The 20623-nt window shown below is 41.3% G+C and overlaps 1 protein-coding gene across 2 annotated transcripts in view; it reads left to right on the top strand.

The window, feature by feature from the left end:
- Positions 1-20623, top strand: part of washc5 (WASH complex subunit 5) — a 77836-nt gene that overhangs the window by 8225 nt on the left and 48988 nt on the right. For both annotated transcript variants that reach the window (XM_067238387.1, XM_067238388.1), the window contains 2 exons: positions 6646-6759; positions 7563-7734. In XM_067238387.1, the coding sequence (XP_067094488.1) occupies positions 6646-6759; positions 7563-7734 (286 nt within the window). The remainder of the gene's footprint in view (positions 1-6645; positions 6760-7562; positions 7735-20623) is intronic.

Here is a 20623-nt window from a genome sequence, read left to right as displayed (position 1 = left end):
CACCAAGTTTCATGTCTCCCATTAGACCACTCTAGCGCACCAACGGGTCAAAATTGGACTTGTGTTTACACACGCAACTTTTGAACCATATGACCGATGCTCCTCCGCGCGCGCTCCACATTCACACACACACAAGGGGCCAGAGCCCCTTGACACACGCGCAAGCTTGGTAAGACGCACACACCCAAGCTTTTCTGAGGTGGGCCATGACCCCACCCAGACTCCTTGGTTTCTAGCATAGTAATAGCATTTCCGATTTTGATTGCAATGGTAAAAAGCCTAAAACACTGATAGTATAGGCCATGAGTAACTACCATGACACAAATGGCCCACCATTGCCCATAAGTGGTTCAACAGGCCACGCCCCAATTGTCAATTTTCAAAGTAATGGAATTTCCACCCCATCAGTCTAAAATGTCTAAAACTTGCTATACATGCTTATTTATCATGGGAAACCATACAGTGGTGACCCATACAGTCGGCATGTACGGTGAACGTTTTGAAAAACGTACCAATATCTTCTCATGAACCATGACTCCAATTTAGGGCTGCAACTAATGATTATTTTAATAATCGATGAATCTGTCGATTCTTTTTTCGATGAATTGGATAAAAAAACAAAGCATTAATTTCCAACCCTTTTTTCAAAAACAGAACTGACAGTGCAAATTCACAGTGCAAAAAATCTTCAGAATGTGCACAAACAGGCACACAATTTTGAAAAAGTTATTAATATTAGCATGGATTTAATGCTATTTTCCAAGATGAGCAATTTATTTGAGTTTTGTTTAAAACTTTATTGAAAATTGAAAGGTTGTGGAAGTAGGCCAGACTTTATTAGAATAATCTGGTGTATATTTAAGATTTTTTTGACACAATTTTGAAAGAAATTCAGATTTGCGAGGATTAAGCTATTTTCAAAGAATAGTGATTTTCTATCATTTTATTTGAAACTTCATTGAAAAAGTAAAGGCTGTGGAAGTATACCAGACATTGTTAAGATACTCTGGTGTCTGTTTGAGGTTTTATATTCCTAAAAATATTATAAAAGTCTACATTTTTCAAAATGGTATGGGTTGTTTTCACCTGGTCCCTAACGTGATGCTGCAAAGTAGCGTCTTCCGAATGTGAGACGGATGTCGAATATGAAACTAACTTCACCTCGGTCAATTAACACACTGTTTCGATGTATTTAGTGTGAAATGCTCCCACACCTTGGATGACTTGGGTCGTACTGATTTCTTTGCCTCCGCCATGTGTTTCAGAACAACGTTACTCAACAACGTCTCTCCGATGGCCTTTCCTCTACCTCCTCTCCGCGTTCAACTAAACTTTTTTTTTATACTCAAACATCTCCGCGACATATTGAGTGGCGTAATAATCGCGCGACACAACGAATCGATAATTAAATTCGTTGCCAACGCTTTTAATAATCGATTCGTTGTTGCAGCCCTACTCCAATTGACTTAAAATTCAGTATGTATGTGTAGGCCACATATGCAGTTATGCTAGTTTGGGACCACAAGAGCTATGGAAATACATGTCTGTGTCAAGTCAATTTTGAAATGGTTTGCAATGTTGAGGAGGAACCCACCATTGCTGCCTGCAGCTATATTTAGGGGCCAAGCAGCGAAGCTGCGAGGCACCTGGTGGCTAACTTGCTAGCCACAGTCACTGACATTACTAACGTCATGAAAACACGCGTGACTACCTGTAGCAGAACATTTGTTTCGCATCTGTTAACTTGGGGGATAGCTAAGCTAACTGCTTTACTGCAAGGCAGCTGCAGAAACGCCACAAGCAAAGAGGCCAGGGTGATAACTACTAGTATTTACTTATTTTACTTTGTGATATGAAACACAATTGGGAAGTATAATGTACAATATAAGATGATATTATTAAGGAAGTACATCTACTTTTGGAAACAGTAGTCTACTCACTGAAGCATTAGCATCATGAGATTAGCCTCTGTTGCCTGATCAACACATACTACAGTGGCCTATGATGCATCTGTTTTCAATCGTTAAAATAATCATTCCTCACGAATACATTTTCGTTGTAGGATTTATTATGACATTAGATTACAAGTGAACGATTTGTTGGTGAAATTATCATTACCTGTGGTTTCAAACCACACTCACTGCAAAGCTGTAGCCTACGCGAGACACAGTATTAGCTAACAAAAACATCTCCACAGCTGTTTAGGAAGTCAAACGGCGACAGAACATGTTCGGCACTCCCTTACTTAAATCAAAAGTCTTTCAATAGGTGAAACTATCTGACTACTAACCTGCACTTCATTGCCACAGCCTAAACTTTGTCAATCTGTCATGAAAATAATTAATTTCAGCCTAAACCATACAACGGAACGTTAAATCGAAATTCAACCAACGCAATTGCTACAAAGACGAACACAGCAGTAGTCTAGTATACTGTAGCAGTACAATTTACCGGGGCAGCTTCTCCACACAGGGCTACATCACATTTTGCGTTGTTACTGACAATGATCGCTACCAGTGAGCTTTTTATGAATGAGCGATTTTCCACTAAATAAATGTCAAGCTTATTTACGTTTTTGGGGGCATATTTTCAGATGGTACTGTTTGAATCGCGATTCCATCTGAGATAGCTCCTGCCGGTGTTACGTCGTTGTTAGAATAATCTTCAAAGGTTTTTTTTTATTAATGAATGAATGCAATATGAATAGGCTTAATGCCTGAAAATATCACGAGAAGGGAAAAACTTAAAAGGACATTTACGTCATAGAGATTAGGTCAATTTTTACACCGGTCTGCCAAATGTATTCGTTTTGATTCAACTATGAGGCTGCTGATCACCATTCCCTTTTGCAGGGAATTTACATTTAGTCATTTAGCAGATGCTCTTATCCAGAGCGACTTACAGTAAGTACAGGGACATTCCCCCGAGGCAAGTAGGGTGAAGTGCCTTGCCCAAGGACACCATCATTTGGCACGGCCGGGGAATCGAACTTTTGAACCGTATGACCGATTTTCAAAAATGAGGTACCGTTGGATTCCCTGGATTGAGACGAGTTCAACACACCCTATGACATCAATTTCGGTTATATAGATTTTCCGCCATTTTCGGTTTTATCAAAAACCTTTGAAAGCCTACTCCTCCTACAATTTTTGTCATATCTTCTTCAAAATGACCAGAGATGATCTTCAGACCAAGCCTCACAAAAGTTATCCCATGGCGTTTTGATTTTCTAAACCGTTTGTCCGGCACAGCCAATCAAAATCAGCAAAAAAGTAACCAAACAGGAACTTGGGTCAAATCTCAGCAAATCTTTGAGATATCAACACTAAACTTGGTATATCGGTGGACGACACTACAACATGTTACCATGTGCAAAGGCAACTTCATATCTCAAAAAATGATTGATATAAAGCAAATCGAATTTATCGCTAACGCTAAAATAATGCTTTACACATCCGCCGGTCAAAAACTGATACTTTGATTCAATCACAAGTTCATATGAAGACTCTTGAGAATGTTTAGTACACAAATCTGAGGAAAAGTTGACTGTAACATGAAAAGTCGATTTTATGTGAATATTTGAAACATGCATGCTTGGCTAATTGCTAACGAAATTTTCAATGAAATGTCTCCCCTGCTCTTCAGCGCGCGCGTGCTCCACATTCTCACACACTCAGCCTTTCCCTTGACACACGCGCAAGCTTGACGAGACGCATACACAACATTTCAGGCAATTGTGGGCTGACCAAGCCCCCACTCATTGCTTGGTCTTTAGCAAAGGCCCATGTGGATCTTGATGGTATTGCATTTCCGATTTTGTATGCAATGGTAAAAAGTTCTCAAAATCCTGAAACATTGATAGTATAGGCCAAGAGTAACTACCACACCACAAATGGCCCAATATCACCCATAAGTGACGCTACAGGCCACGCCCTGATACACAAAGATACAAGGCTTTCTGGAATGGGTCGGCTCACCAAGCCCCCTCCCTTCACTCCTTGGCTTGAAATAAAAGCCCTTGTGGATCTTGATGGTATTGCATTTCAGATTTGGTATCCCATTGGTAAGTCTGCTGCATGGAATTTTACAGTGATAATTTTTAAAGAATATACATTTTTCAGTGGTTTGCAATGTTTGGAGGAATCCGCCATTGCTGCTTGCAGTTATATTTATTATTATTATTCTAGTTATTATTATTATTCTTAAGACTGGGTGTCTATGGCAGGCCCTAGAAGCGCTTGGTCGAAAGTTGTGAAATTTGGCACACTCATTGGGGACAGTCCCCTGGTCCAATTCACAAAGTTTCATGTCCCATACTTTGGCACTCTAGCGCCACCAATGGGTCAAAGTTGGAGTTGTGTTTACACATGCAACTTTTGAACCGTATGACCCATTTTCAAAAATGAGGTACCATTGGATTCCCTGGATCAAGCCGAATTCAATGCACACCATGGCGTCAATTTCCGGTTTATAGATTTTCCGCTATTTCCGTTTTTTTCAAAAACCTTTGAAAGCCTACTCCTCCTAGAAATTGTCAAATCTTCTTCAAAATTACCAGATATGATCTTCAGACCAAGCCTCACAAAAGTTATCGAAAAGAATTTTGATCCTCACAACCGTTTTTCCGGTACAGCCAATCAAATTCTGCAGAAAAGCCACCAAACAGGAAGTGAAACCATATCTCAGCAGTTCTTTGAGGCAGTGACACCAAAGTTGGTACGCCTACTCGGAACTTTATTCTAAGGATGTCCTCCAAAGATTGTGTCATGTGACTAAAAGGGGGCGTGGCTGGAAGCATAAACGTGTTTTGGCTAATAACTGTTGAAGTGTTTACCTTAATAAAGTAATTTCTTTGTCTGTTGATGTCTTGTGAGATATCAAGCCTGACTATTAATAACTTTTCATAAAATTCGAATGGACGTGGCCGCCATTTTGGATTTCATGGAAAAGTGTAAAAACCTTTTGCACGCCCCAATTTGTGTCCAATGTTTACCAAATTTGGCAAAGATGATCTTTAGACCCAGTTTCACAAAAGCAATCAGATGAATTTTCAATTTTCAAAAAATGTTTGTTCGGTAGAGACGATCAAAAGCGGTGGCAAAGCTGCCAAACGAGGCGCAAGAGCATATCTCAGCAACCATTTGCGCGATTGTCACCAGACTTGGGTTCCATTGTTCCCATGAGGAGCAGAGGAGGCCTGCAGTGTTATACCAGAAAAATAACTTTGAACTCTCAGTACTCTTGAACGCAAACATATATTTCAAACAAACTTGGTGTGTTGCATGAGTGCAACAGGTTGTTGTGACTTAATTGTTGCACAAGTGCTATGGAGGCCATGTCCTGCTCTGTACTGCTTGGCCCCTCCATTGCTGCTATATTTATTATTATTATTCTTAGGACTGGGTGTCAATGCCAGCCCCCAGAAGTGCTTAGTCGAAAGTTGTGAAATTTGGCACACTCATTGGGGACAGTCCCCTGGTCCAATTCACCAAGTTTCATGTGTCATACTTGGGGACTCTAGCGCCACTGGGTCAAAGTTGGAGTTGCGTTCACACAAGTAACTTTCGAAGCACATGTCTGATTGTCAAAAATGAGATACCGCTGGATTCCTTGGATCAAGCAGAGTTCAACGCACACCATGGCGTCAATTTTCGGTTATATACATTTTCCGCCATTTCCGGTTTTATCAAAAAGCTTCTAAATTTTTCACAGATCATAAATTGTGTTCAATCATCCCCAGATTTTGCCCACATGATCTTCAGACCAAGCTTCACAAAAGTTATTGAAAATAATTTTGATCATCATAACCGTTTGTCCGTGACAGCCAATCAAATTCAGCAGAAAAGCTGCCAAACAGGAAGTGAAGTCATATCTTAGGAGGTCTTTGAGGCAGTGACTCCAAATTTGGTACGCCGACTCAGAACCTTATTCTGAGGATGTCCTCCAAAAATGGTGTCATGACTAAAAGGGGGCGTGGCAGGAAGCATACAAGTGTTTTGGCTAATAACTGTTCAAGTGTTTACCTGAATAAAGTAATTTCTTTGTCTATTGTCTTGTGAGATTCCAAGCCTGACCTCGATAATATTTCAACCGAATTGACGCGGCCGCCATTTTGGATTTCATCCAAAAGTGTAAAAAACCTTTTGCATGCCACAAATCGTATACAATGTTTACTAAATTTGGCACAGATGATCTTCAGACCCAGCTTCACAAATGGTACCAGATGGATTTTCCATTTTCAAACCTGTTTGTTCTCAGCAACCATTTGTCCGATTGTCACCAAACTTGTGTTCCATCGTTCCCATGAAAAGCAGAGGGCTGGGGTATTATACCAGAAAAATCACTGGTATGTTGGTAACTTGGTGTGTTCCATGAGTGCAACAGGTTGTTGTGACTTAATTGTTACACAAGTGCTATGGAGGCCATGTTCTGCTCTGGACTGCTTGGCCCCTCCATTGCTGCTTGCAGCTATATTTTGTTGTTGTTATTCTGTCTCTATTCAAATAAACCTACCATTAAAATGATAGACAGATCATTTATTTGTCAGTTAGCAAATGTACAAAGTCAGCAGGGGATCACTGTATTTTTGTATTCATTTTGTGTGTGTCAACCTTTGCTCCGTTTGTTGACATGATTTTTCTCCAGGTCATTAGCATCTACATGGGAATCACAGTGAATTTGGTAGAAGCATGGGAACCTTATAAAGCTGCCAAGACTGCCCTCAACTACACCCTGGACTCAGCCAACATTAGAGAGCAGGTATAATGACAGTTATCAAGTATAGATGTAGTACTTGTAGTACTAGCCATATTTGACATCTATGGGCTATAAATGCATTTGTCCAGGCTTCCAGTATTGAACAATTGGAAGACATCTTTAGTGCACAAGGTACACAACAGTGGCGGCTTGTGACCAAAAAACACACACAAACCCCCCCCAAAACACCTCAACGCCCTCTTATTGAAAAGGTTTGCTTCCACGCCCCCTGATGTACACTGAACTCCCCCTTGTGGGCGGTTCCGCCCCTGTTAAGAAACGCTGCTGTAAACCTTCAGTTCAATATTATGTATTTTAATAAAATGTCCGGTTAAATATTTATATATTTAGTATTTTTATCTCAGTTTTTAACTTTTTAAAAGCTTTTTTTTTTTCAATTAAATGTCACTGAGGAGGATGATCCTCCTCTTCATCCCCTGATGAGCCTCCACTGGTACACAAGTACAAAGCTGTAATGAATCTAATATATGTGAACTGAGATGTCTCAGTTTGCAGTCTATGGGAGTTTATGTGGAAAGTGTGGGGGGGAAAAGTTAACCAGAGGTTTAGCTCTTCTGAGTTTTCTCATTCCAATTGGGTCTAAAGTAACTCTTTTGATATTAATTTATCCTCTCAGCTGTAAAGATTTTACATAAAGAATGTCCCCAGAAATTGTACCCTCTCTAATTTTAAATATGTTGTATATGTTTGTTTTTATGGGATTGATTGTTTTATGTTATATGCTGCAACCAAATTCCCTCGGGAAATGTATAAAAACGAACTGAACTGAACTCTCAACTGGACAGGCATGTCGCTATGCAGCCAGCCTGGAAGGTCTGAAGCTCCAGATGCAGCAGCTGCTGAAGGAGGGATTCCTGAGGGAGGAGATCGTCCTGGACAACATCCCCAAACTCCTCAACTGCCTGAGGGACTGCAATGTCGCCATCCGCTGGCTCATGCTCCACACTGCAGAGTCTGGTGAGGTTTCCAACAGAAAGATCTCCCTTCTCCTTCCCCACTAAGAATGTGTCCCTGATTCTTACATAAGCACATTAGGACCGTCACTTAATTAAATGGGAAGATCTGTATAGTGGTAGAATGAGTGTGAATAATATAGTGAGATCCCGACCGGAATGAAAATATAGGGGTTACTTCTACTACAAGAGGGTGCTAGTGCTGAAGCAATAGGTGACAAGCTCTGGTGAAAAGGGGCTGTTTTCAGCCAAGGTCATTTCTCATTTTTTTACAGATTGTGAAAGTGCAGATTGAAAGCTTTCAAATGATGTGTCATACATTGAAATCTGTAAAAAAGTTGAAGATACGCGTATCTTAATGTTGGTAAACCTGGAATGCTCTTGCTGAAAAATCCCCCTTGAAATATTCTAGACCTTTTCAGGCCTTCAGACAGGGTTACTTGAACGATAGATAGGGCAGAGTGCCTGTGATGATGTCGGTGACACACACAGATTTCTGGAATTATAAAGAAATGGATAGATAGTGCAGTGCCCGTGATGCAGCTGGTGATGATTTCTCAGATCACACTTGAAATTATCTGTCATCTCTGAATGACTTGTTTTGCAGTATTGACATCAGTAAACACAAATTCACTGATCTATACTGAAAGTATAACCACTTTATATTGTCATTCTTTGAAAGCATTGCATCGGGAACAAAAAGGCGGTTGGGTGGACCGGTGCCTGGGTCAGGTTGATGCACTTGAGCTTGAGTGACTGCTGGCTCGATCTACCACGTAACCCCCGCTACGAGACAGGATGGAGGCAGAATAGGTTCTGTAGTAGCCTCTTCTTCATGGGGGCCACGTAGGCGAGATAAGGCATCTGGCTTGGTATTCCGGGAACCGGGACGGTAGGTTAGGTGGAAGTGGAACCTTCCAAAGAACAAGGCCCACCGGGCCTGACGGGAGTTTAGGCGCTTGGCCGTCTGGAGGGAGGCAAGGTTCTTGTGATCGGTCCAGACGATGAATTGCGGGTCAGCCCTCTCCAGCCAGTGGCGCCCCTCCTCTAACGCCAACTTCACGGCAAGCAGTTCCTTGTTGCTCACATCATAGTTCCTCTCGGGAGGTGTCAGCCTTCATAGGAAAAATTCACAAGGATGTACCTTCTGGTCAGTCTGTAAACGCTGGAAGAGCACCGCTCCCATTCCCGTGTCAGAGGCGTCCACCTCCACGATGAATTGGAGAGCGGGGTCCGGCTGGGTTAGAATAGGAGCGGAGATGAACCTGGACTTCAGCTCCTGAAAGGCGGCCTCTGCTTCCGGGGTCCAGGTGAACGGAGCGGCCGTGAAGGTGAGGGAAGTGAGTGGTGCAGCTACTCGGCTGTAGTTCCGGATGAACCTCCTTTAAAAGTTGGCGAATCCGAGAAAACGCTGAAGTTACCGGGACACCGGTTAGCAATCCGAGCCTGTATGTTCCCCAGAGCAGCTAAGATCTCCGAGAGGGCTTCCTCATGGCGGGCAAGGGCTGCACCCTGGTGTCCAAAAGCTCAACGGATTGCCTCGGCGTCGGCTGGATCCATGGTGGCCAGTTTGTACTGACACGGCTGTACTGACGACCCAAACGCACGACATACACACGTTGGTCTGGATGTGCGCTGAACTTTATTTGAGAGACGGGGAGGACGGTTGAGGGTAGCTGGTGGATGGTGGAGCAGGGTACCGGTAGAAGGAATGGAGGATTGGAAGCGGTGATCTGGTGGTACATTTACATTACATTTACATTTAGTCATTTAGCAGACGCTCTTATCCAGAGCGACTTACAGTAAGTACAGGGACATTCCCCGAGGCAAGTAGGGTGAAGTGCCTTGCCCAAGGACACAACGTCATTTGGCACAAACCAGTGACCTTCTGATTACTAGCCCGATTCCCTCACCGCTCAGCCACCTGACTCCCTGGTGGTAGATAGGAACAAGAGTTAGCACAAAAACAGGCGTAGACGAGTCAAACACGGAAAGCCAGGAATACAGACGTGAGGTTGATGATTCAACAAACTGGCGAGTAGTGGATGACAATCCGGGGTTTAAGAGCTGTGGTGTTGATGAGAGAAGGAGTGAAGAAACGGAATGGATGACTGGACCTTGAATAAACAGACGGAACAGACTAGAACCCGGCCTGGCCTAGGCCGGGGACAAGACACTCTGTTCCTTGCTCCACTAATTTACAACTCCGTTCAAACATGCTCTGACTAACACAGGTCTCTATCCTCTGTAGCAGCGTTCCGTGGGTCATTTGGTACCGGGCCGCACAGTAAAAACTAACAAACATTATTTCTATTTTTAATTTAATTGATTATCAGAGTCTGAAAGAGGTTTTATTTTGAAAAATGACTGGATTATTTCCTTCTCCACGGGACTTTTCCCCTGAGCAAAAAAGCTCTGCAAAGATGTTAGTTAACTTTTTTTTATTTTATTTTTTTTTATTTTTTTATACAAGTTTGTGGGCTTCATTAAGCGCTAACTACAGTCAGGTCCATAAATATTTGGACATTGACACAATTTTCATCATTTTGGCTCTGTATACCACCACAATGGATTTGAAATGAAACAATCAAGATGTGCTTTAAGTGCAGACTTTTAGATTTAATTTCAGGGTATTTACATCCAAATCAGGTGAACGGTGTAGGAATTACAACACATTTTATATGTGCCCCCCCCCCTTTTTAAGGGACCAAAAGTAATTGGACAATTGGCTGCTCAGCTGTTCCATGGCCAGGTGTATGTTATTCCCTCATAAAGGGAGTTCGTTATTTCATTGACAAGGAGCAGATAAAAGGTCTAGAGTTCATTACAAGTATGGTATTTGTGTTTGGAATCTGTTGCTGTCAACTCTCAATATGAAGTCCAAAGAGCTGTCACCATCAGTGAAGCAAGCCATCGTTAGGCTGAAAAATCAAAACAAACCTATCAGAGAGATAGCAAAAACATTAGGTGTGGCCAAATCAACTGTTTGGTACATTCTTAAAAAGAAAGAACGCACTGGTGAGCTCAGCAACACCAAAAGACCCGGAAGACCACGGAAAACAACTGTGGTGGATGACAGAAGAATTCTTTCCCTGGTGAAGAAAAACCCCTTCACAACAGTTGGCCAGATCAAGAACACTCTCCAGGAGGTAGGCGTATCTGTGTCAAAGTCAACAATTAAGAGAAGACTTCACCAGAGTAAATACAGAGGGTTCACCACAAGATGTAAACCATTGGTGAGTCTCAAAAACAGGAAGACCAGATTAGAGTTTGCCAAAAAACATCTAAAAGAGCCTGTACAGTTCTGGAACAATATCCTATGGACAGATGAGACCAAGATCAACTTGTACCAGAATGATGGGAAGAGAAGAGTATGAAGAAGGGAAGGAACTGCTCATGATCCAAAGCATACCACCTCATCAGTGAAGCATGGTGGAGGTAGTGTTATGGCGTGGGCATGTACGGCTGCCAATGGAACTGGTTCCCTTGTATTTATCGATGATGTGACTGCTGACAAAAGCAGTAGGATGAATTCTGAAGTGTTTCGGGCAATATTATCTGCTCAGATTCAGCCAAATGCTTCAGAACTCATAGGACGGCGCTTCACAGTGCAGATGGACAATGACCCGAAGCATACTGCGAAAGCAACCAAAGAGTTTTTTAAGGCAAAGAAGTGGAATGTTCTGCAATGGCCAAGTCAATCACCTGACCTAAATCCAATTGAGCATGCATTTCACTTGCTAAAGACAAAACTGAAGGGAAAATACCCCAAGAACAAGCAGGAACTGAAGACAGTTGCAGTAGAGGCCTGGCAGAGCATCACCAGGGACGAAACCCAGCGTCGGGTGATGTCTATGGGTTCCAGACTTCAGGCTGTCATTGACTGCAAAGGATTTGCAACCAAGTATTAAAAGTGACAATTAGATTTATGATTATGTTAGTTTGTCCAATTATTTTTGGTCCCTTAAAAAGGGGGGGGGGGGGCACATATAAAATATGTTGTCATTCCTACACCGTTCACCTGATTTGGCTGTAAATACCCTGAAATTAAAGCTGAAAGTCTGCACTTAAAGCACATCTTGATTGTTTCATTTCAAATCCATTGTGGTGGTATACAGAGCCAAAATGATAAATTGTGTCAATGTCCAAATATTTATGGACCTGACTGTATCACACGTGTCTCTTTCTCTTGACACATGACAAGTTACCTCTCAATGTTTGAGACAACAACTCTGCCAGTGTTTTGGATGAAAATCAAGGCTGAATAGCCTGAGATCGTCAAAAAAGCACTGAAAACCCTGCTTTCATTTCCAATATCCTATCTTTGTGAAGCGGGATTTTCTGCCGTGACTGCAATCAAAACAAAATCACGGAATAAACTGGACATAAAGAACGGGTGTCACTGTCTCCCATTACACCCAGATGGGACCGTTTGGTTGCACAGAAACAAGTGCAGGGCTCCCACTAATACGTCGATTAGGTATATTATGTTTTTCATGCATTTTACATTTGTTTTCATATTATTAGACACTTGTTTTCATGCTGGTCGTATCATTTTATTTTGTCGTGTTTATCCACCACACCTTGAAGACCGATCCGTGAAAATATGTCTTACATGAAACTGGTCCGTGGGGCAAAAAAGGTTGGGGACCACTGGCTCCATAGGTTCCCATTCCTATCCAGGGGGGAAAACCAGATCCCAGTACATAAAAAATGTTTTACGTCTGTACAAGAACGTTAAATTTGGGGTTTTGGCACAAACGGCCTTCCATAACTAGAGCCCGTCTACGTCTTATGTTTATTAGACATTCTCTTCAACAACCTTGTAACTCACAACAGTAACACCTGTATTTCAACTCTCCACTATTATAGGCTGATTGACCTCTATGGGAAGTGCACTAGAAAGATACCGTATTTTACGGAAAATAAGCCACATTTTCTATAATCCGCATCCCACCAGAATGGGAACTTTGTGTTTGTAAATCGGAGTCTAGGCCGCACTGGAATATAGGCCGACTGTTTATTTACCCAGGAACACTTTCACATTGGACAGCTTGGATAGCTATCTAACTAGACAACATTCACAATCAGGGTGAACACTCAAATTATCTAAACTACAGACCATAGCATTAAACATATCAAAACAGAAGCAACACAACAATAGAACTCCGAACAATGCTTATCTAACTAAGTTAATGCCCTTAACTTTGTAGCTTTTAAGCTTGCCGCGGGGCATTCTGGGTACCAAGAACATTGTCGCTACAATACCAAGCAATGCACGAATATAGGCGATTTTACAGCATTGTGTAACACACTTCGGTTGTAGACAGGGTTCTAAATTAACACCCGCCAACCCGTCAAATGCGGGTTAAAATTCATTTTGGCGGGTGTTAATAAAAACTCACTAGCCAGTTTGGCCGGTGATACATGAGGCATTAGATGAATGATACATAAGGCTCTGTTCTCGGCATGGTTCTCGGTCATTTATCCCCCTGGCAGTACTTCCTAAGTTTCCCATGAACACTGTGCCGTAATGCTACGTGATAACGTTTTATACGCCCATTGGCTGCGCGCAGTTGAAGTGAAACCGGCGCGAGTAACCGTGGAAACGAACGGAACGCCCACCAGAAAACACAAGGAACAAGTCAAACGAAGCATAGTGGATCATAGGAGGTAATAAGAGCTAGCTAGAGTAGTAAAGTAAAAAGTTAACTTAATGCGGCGGTGATTAGGGCAAACTTCTGGGGGCGAGAAGAGGAACGAAGCAAGGGATGAGGATATTGATAGTACTAGAGAAACGAAGAAAAGAAAATGTAATGCCAAATGGCTGATGGGTCGGGAATGGCTTGTGTTTGACAATGAAAATGTTATGTTTTGTAAGGATTGCCGCATGTAGTCTACGCATAAGAAAAAGTATGTTGCTTACTGACACAGTCTAGTGTAATGTAAATACACTGTTCCTAATAAAGAGTATATTAGGTCAGTTTAATTAATGCCTGCTTAGGACAAAACGTTACTGTAAATCACATACCCTTGCATCATACTTCTGTGCTTCATTTTACTTCATTTTCTGTGTTTTTCATGCCAACAATGTTAATAAAATGATCAAATGCATTCAGTGAAACTCGTAATTGTTCTTATTTTCACCGGAAAGAATTTGGCTCGTGGAAATTCTGATTGGCTGGTAACTTTAGAAAGTTACCAGCCAAATTGGCTGGTGATCAAAAAAGTTAATTTAGAACCCTGGTTGTAGATAGTATGTCCAGAAATAGAGCCAAGTCACTAATTTAGTGACAAAATCCATTTTTATGTCCACAAAATTATTATAAATATAGTTTAAGTTTAGCTAGCTTGCAAATCCTGAGGATAGCCTACTGTAGCAAACCTTTCTATGTTCAACTGAAAAGGGTGTTTTGTCCCTCGGGAGTTGCCATAGGAACAGCCCTCAGAAGTGGGAAAATACAAGTTGTGAAGAGGCCGCGTCCGTGTCTTATTGTCCACACGACCATATACAATTATATATAAAACAAACCTACAAAGAACTCTGTTACACTACCGAAGTTGAATTAGCCAATGTCGTTAGCGATGCTAGCGTTGGGTTGCTAGTTGTATATAACATTTCACTGGGTCTTGCAGCTGTTTGATTTACTGAAATAATTGGGTGTGCTCAAGCCTTCGGCGAGAGCACAACCTTTGTTTTCTCACATATATATTATTATTATTGTGAGAATGCTTAACAGCCTTCTCACTATTGTTTTCCTGTTTCTCTTTATTATTATTGTTGGAATGCTGCTTCAGCATTCCAAGTATTGTTCTTTGAATATTTATTCAACTTCTTCATATTCTTATTCTATTTCTTCCGTGACACCTTTCAGCGCCTTCAAATCTTTAGCTATTAAAACCGTTCAGCTATCAAAAACTTCAGCAGTTTCAGGCTATTCCTGCTATGACTTTTCAGCTTTGTACCACTTATGCTTGAAATAATATAAATCAATATCCATAATATTTTTAACATGGTTTTCCAATGGAGTGTTTTTTCAAATCCTTTCAAACTTCTTTAAACTTCAACTTTCAAGTCCTTCTTCTTCCTCAATCTTTCAGCTAGAGCCACCATTTAAACTTTAGAAAATTCAGCTTTTTGATATCTATTCAACTTTTTTCAATATCGCTGATTGTGTTTCATGACCTTTTCAAGCCGTTTCTGAGATTTACATGGGTGTGTACGTGAAAGCCTAGAGTGCAGACTGAAACGCTTAGTGGAGGGGAGCTTGTTGGAATTTTTTTTCTAATTTGCCAGCATTGCCACAATTTTCGCTCTTCATGCTTCATATTTGGATCAATAGATAGCAAATTTTGTGCTGGTCATAGACGGTTGTCTTTTGAATCCAACAGACGTACACATTTGTTCAGAGCCCCATGAAAGCGAGACAAAGTCCAACTCTCGCCCCATAGAGACCAATGCAAATCTGGTGACAAAATCGTCAGAGAAAGCAAAAAGAACAAGATTTTGAAACTGCCGGTATAGTCGTATTTCTGACCGCACATAAATATAAAGGACATCTCTGGTTTCGGCAGAGTCTTGCGTCTCGGAAAATATCCTTATATTTTGTATTGGACGTATAGTTTTGCGTCTAGGTTAACTTGTTTGAGGTGTGGATTCAAGCTACATTTCTGTTATTCTCTGCCCTCAGCGCGTTAGCAATCATAGCTGCGCCATCACCGTGGCAACGACAGACACGCACCACTCAGTCTCTCACACAGGTGATTGGTATTAGCTGATTAGTGGTCACAAGACAGAGTTTGATAGTATTTCAACCTAATACAATTTACAATAGGTGACTGCAGATGCTGCTAATATCTCTTTTACTACTATTGCAAATGGAACTGTTTTATTCTACTACGCCACTGAGTGCGTTTACTTGACCATGAGAAACCCGATTACTAGCAATTGTCGGTTTATGCCAATAATACGATTACTCAGTTTACATGTGTAATTAGTTAAGCGATTACTCAATAAACGCGTCTACATGATTCTTTTTATTAATCGTTGTATGCTCCACGGACAAAACTTGCACCATCATCCTTCTACAACCAAGTGTCGCCGTGTCTTCCTGTATCGGCCCTACTGTATGTTTCATTCAATCAACACATTGAATCCTACTAAGAAAGCCGAGTAAACACACTCAATGATAGGCTACATCTGCTACTGCTAAATAAAAAAAAAAAAATTACATCTTTTAGCATTCCAACGCATTTTCTGCAGGAAATGCCTTTCTAGTTCAACTTATTGTTGGAATGCTGCTTCAGCATTCAAAGTATTGTTCTTTGAATCTTTATTCAACTTCTATTTCTTCCGTGGTACATGTCAGCGCCTTCAAATCTTCAGCTATTAACACCGTTCAGCTATCCAAAAATTCAGCAGTTTCAGGCCATTCCCGCTATGACTTTTCAGCTTTGTACCTCTTATGATTGAATTAATATAAATCAATATTCATAATATTTTTAACATGGTTTTCCAATGGAGTTTTCTTTTCAAATCCTCTCAATCCTCTTAAACTTCTTCAACTTTCAAATCCTTCTTCTTCCTCAATCTTTCAGCTACATCCACCATTTAAACTTTAAAATGTTGACAAAACCCTAAACTATTTTCTACAAATTCAGCTTTTTGATATATATTCAACTTTTTTCAATATCACTGATTATGTTTCATGACTTTTTCAAGCCGTTTCTGAGATTTAAATGGGTGTGTACGTGAAAGCCTAGAGCGCAGACTGAAACGCTTAGAGTGGAGGGGAGCTTCGGATGTTGTTGAAAAAATATTTATAGTTTGCCAGCATTGCCACAATTTTCGCCCTTCATGCTTCGTTTTTGGATCAATAGATAGCTAATTTTGTGCTGGTCATAGACAGTTGTCTGTGGAATCCAACAGACGTACACATTTGTTCAGAGCCCCACGAAATTCAGACAAAGTCCAACTCTCGCCCCATAGAGTCCAATGCAAATCTGGTGACAAATTCGTCAGAGAAAGCAGAAGGAACAAGATTTTGAAACTGCCGGTAGAGTCGTATTTCAGACCGCACAGACATATAAAGGACATATTTTTTGGATTGGACGTATAGTTTTGCGTCTAGGTTAACTTGTTTGAGGTGTGGATGCTAGGTACATTTCTGTTATTCTCTCTGCCCAGCTCGTTAGCGATCACAGCTGAGCCATTACCGTGGCAACCAAACAGACACTCACCATGAAAGCAGAATTGGGTACACGTTTTAGAAACTGCCGGCAGAGTTGTATTTCTGACCGCACAGACATAGTTATAAAGGATATCTCTGGTTTCGGCAGAGTCTTGGGTCTCGGAAAATATCCTTATTTTTTGGATTGGACGTACAGTTTTGCGTCTAGGTTAACTTGTTTGAGGTGTGGATTCTAGCTACATTTCTGTTATTCTCTCTTATAATCGAGCTAGCGTGATGGCTCTCCATAACTAAAAACGGTTCGACTTTTTTTTCCACAATCGACCAAATTGGCCAAACAAGGTATGTACATTGAGCTTAAAGTGTACATAATCTAGCTAGATCGTTTTTATTTTGCCAAGTTTCACTGAAATCTGCAAAAATCGAGGCTCAAGACTGTCATAGCTGACCGTCACGAACAGCCAAACGGGGTCGCGTAAGTGTTTGCTGCAGCTGGCGTTAATCCTACGAACAAACGCTTCGTAACTGGAAAGTTTTTACTTTTAATTGACGATATTGAACACAGATGTTAAGTAACTTGTCTTTACTCTAAATATCTTCTCCGTTTTCAATTTGAAGCAGTAAATCTAACACAGTAGTAATTCTCCCACGACATCCGCTCGCTCTGCTTTGACTAGCAAATATGTTTTCTCAGTCCACCATACATTAGACAAGCTCATTTTCAAGCACTTTCGATACAAGATACAGGCCATGTTAGAGTTGAGAGATATATATATATATTGTGTGGGCAATATAGAACAGCAGACAGATTTGCAATATGATCTTTTGTTATGGCCATTCTAGTGACACTACAACTGTCTAGTGACACTACAACTGTCATAATACGGCGAAACCAGGGGCCTGTACTACGACTCATCAAGATGTGACCATAATTACACGTGTGCATTCCATAACGTTAAACTTTTGTTGCTGTATTATTTTAGTTGCAACCCTGGCAGTGGCAAACGATCGTGGGAGCAAATAAAAAATACATATAAAACCATAATTCAAAACACTAAGTAGGCAATACTTGCACATATTTTAAGGCCAACAAGTACAAGGCTGAATTGCCTGAGTCAGTCCCTTTTGTAGGATATTGGTATAGCTACAAAGGGCCTATGGAACACTGAAATTGCTTGCAGCCAAAAGGAAGAAAAATTTGAAAAAGAAAACTGGGGGGGCCCTCCTCCACAGGACTTAACTCCTGCTGAGGCGCTGGCCCTCTCCAGCTATCAGGGTCGCCCCATGATGGAAGGAGTGGAAGGGGGCATTTCTTCAGACCCTGGTGGCAGCATCTCGGAAACCCAAGCATATGGAGTCAGATGGCTGAGCGGTTAGGGAATCGGGCTAGTAATCAGAAGGTTGCCAGATAGATTCCTGGCCGTGCAAAAAAAAATTACGTTGTGTCCCTAAATAACCTTACCAACATGCCAATTTTCATCATATCCCATTTTTAATCCTTATCCAACCAGGAATCTCCCTTTTTTTTTACAAAAAAGATTGAAATTTCTATCTGTCTGCAATACCGCTCTCGGCCTCTACGCAACTCGGCGCTCTCACGCTTGCCAGGCATAGACAGTAGAAGAAAGCACACGCAGCAATTGACTGGTTGGGCAACCCTGGATACAGGACTGTTAACGGTGTGTTTTTCGCCTGGAAGTCTCTAGAAATCTGGCACCTTATTGAACGAAATCAAAAAGAGTGAAAGAGTTCACAGACACCAGAATGAACGCGTTCACAGTATCGTTCATCAGGCAGTAATACAGTACGTTCAGTTCAAGTTCACCAAAATTATCAACAAGTTCATGAAATTTCGTTCAATGAACGCGTTCAGGTGCAACACTGGATTTAACCCCTGCTGGAGAGAGTTGTGGGAGACGACGATGATTGGTCAAAGTTGCGGGAAAATTGCGGTGATTGGTTAAAATTGCAACGTTGCACTGAATTTGCGGGGAATCGTTGAATTCGCATGAATTGGTGCGATCGCAACATCGCGAATTCCTGGAGGGTCTGACTAACCGCGCACCAAGCTCCACAGGATCTTCTATGAACGGTGACGGCATTATCCTCAAGAATGAGTTAGTGGGCGGGGCTTTTATACCGGTTGATCTCTGATCTCCAAGTTAACCTGCTCCCGACCGGGTTAAGCCATTCAGCATGTGTTACCATGGCGATCTACCCCTGTAACAAGTGATCCTCCGTCGTAGTACAGAAAACCCTGGGTTGAACCTGAAGTTACCTCGCTAACGCCAAATCTTGATTCGTAGTACAGGCCCCAGGTCACATAGCTAGCTATGTTTTTCCAGACATAATATTCGTTACCTAGCTACAAACAAATGCTTCGTAACTGAAGAGTATTTACTTTTTATTGGCGATATTGACAACAGAGGTTAAGGAACTTGTCTTTAATCAAAAGATGGTCTCCGTTTTCAATTTGAAGCAGTGGATATGGCTTACTGTAGAAAGTCTCCCATTGCATCCTCTCTAGCTTCGCTTCGGCTACAGATGGACGACAATCACGATGCATGCATTATTCACGCCTACGGTGTTAATACAGTCTGTAAAAATACCACTTTGACACACTTGCGAGATGATCCGCTGGTTAGATGTAGCATGATCTTATTTACTACCCACAATAGTTCAGCTTTTTTTGCAGCAGCATTTTAATCAGAGTTAGCTCCAGGTCCTCTCTAAAATACATTTCAGACCTTTTGAAACCTGAGCAAATGACTTTCTACTACATTTTCAAATTCTTCGGAATTATTTATCTTCTCTTTTCTGTAGTTTTATGCTTTCGTCCAGCTCCAGCCCCTTTCAAAAATACCTTTCGGGTGCTTTGAAGCTTCAGCTTATAACTTTCTACAAAATTTTCACTATTTTCAGCTTTGTAGCATGGTCAGCTATCCCCATTCAGGTTTTCAGCATTCTCACTGCTGTTTCGCAGGAACAGCCTTTTCTAGTTGGGTGTGCTTTGCCTTCGGCAAGGGCACAACCTTTGTTCTCTCACATATATATTATTTATTTTCCCACCCCTAAATCTTGGTCAATATTTGGACTAAATAGACAACCTAGGTGTCAAAAGTTTAGTCTTGGTAGCGATTGAGTTGCTTGTATTTTTATTTACGTACCGTTGCATGGTTTAGGCTCAAGTTAAGTTTTTGTGGTGAAAAGTGAAGCTAACGGTGGCTAATTTGCTAGCCACAGTCACTGACGTTACTAACGTCACTACGTCACTAACGTCACGAAAACTACCTGCAGCAGAACATTCGTTTCGCATCTGTTAACTTTGGGGATAGCTAGGCTAACTATAGCTTTACTGCAAGGCAGCTGCAGAAATGCCACAAGCAAAGAGGCCAGGGTGATAACTATTTACTAATTTTACTTTGTGATGTGAAACACAATTGTGAAATGTAATGTACAATATTAGCTGATATTGTTAAGGAAGTAGGCCCACATCTACTTTTGGAAACGGTAGTGTACTATTTCACTGAAGCATTAGCATGACATTAGCCTCTGTTGCCCGGGCAACACATACTACAGTGGTCTATGATGCATCTGTTTTCAATCGTTTCAATCGGATTTATTATGACATTACATTACAAGTAAACGATTTGTTGGTGAAATTATCATTACCTGTGGTTTCAAACCAGTGTGGCTCACTGC

This window comes from Osmerus mordax, chromosome 6 (genome assembly GCF_038355195.1).
Source record: "Osmerus mordax isolate fOsmMor3 chromosome 6, fOsmMor3.pri, whole genome shotgun sequence".
In the NCBI taxonomy this organism is placed as follows: domain Eukaryota; kingdom Metazoa; phylum Chordata; class Actinopteri; order Osmeriformes; family Osmeridae; genus Osmerus; species Osmerus mordax.
The sequence above is the reverse complement of the archived record's forward strand: the minus strand, read 5'-3'. Positions and strand labels throughout refer to the sequence as shown.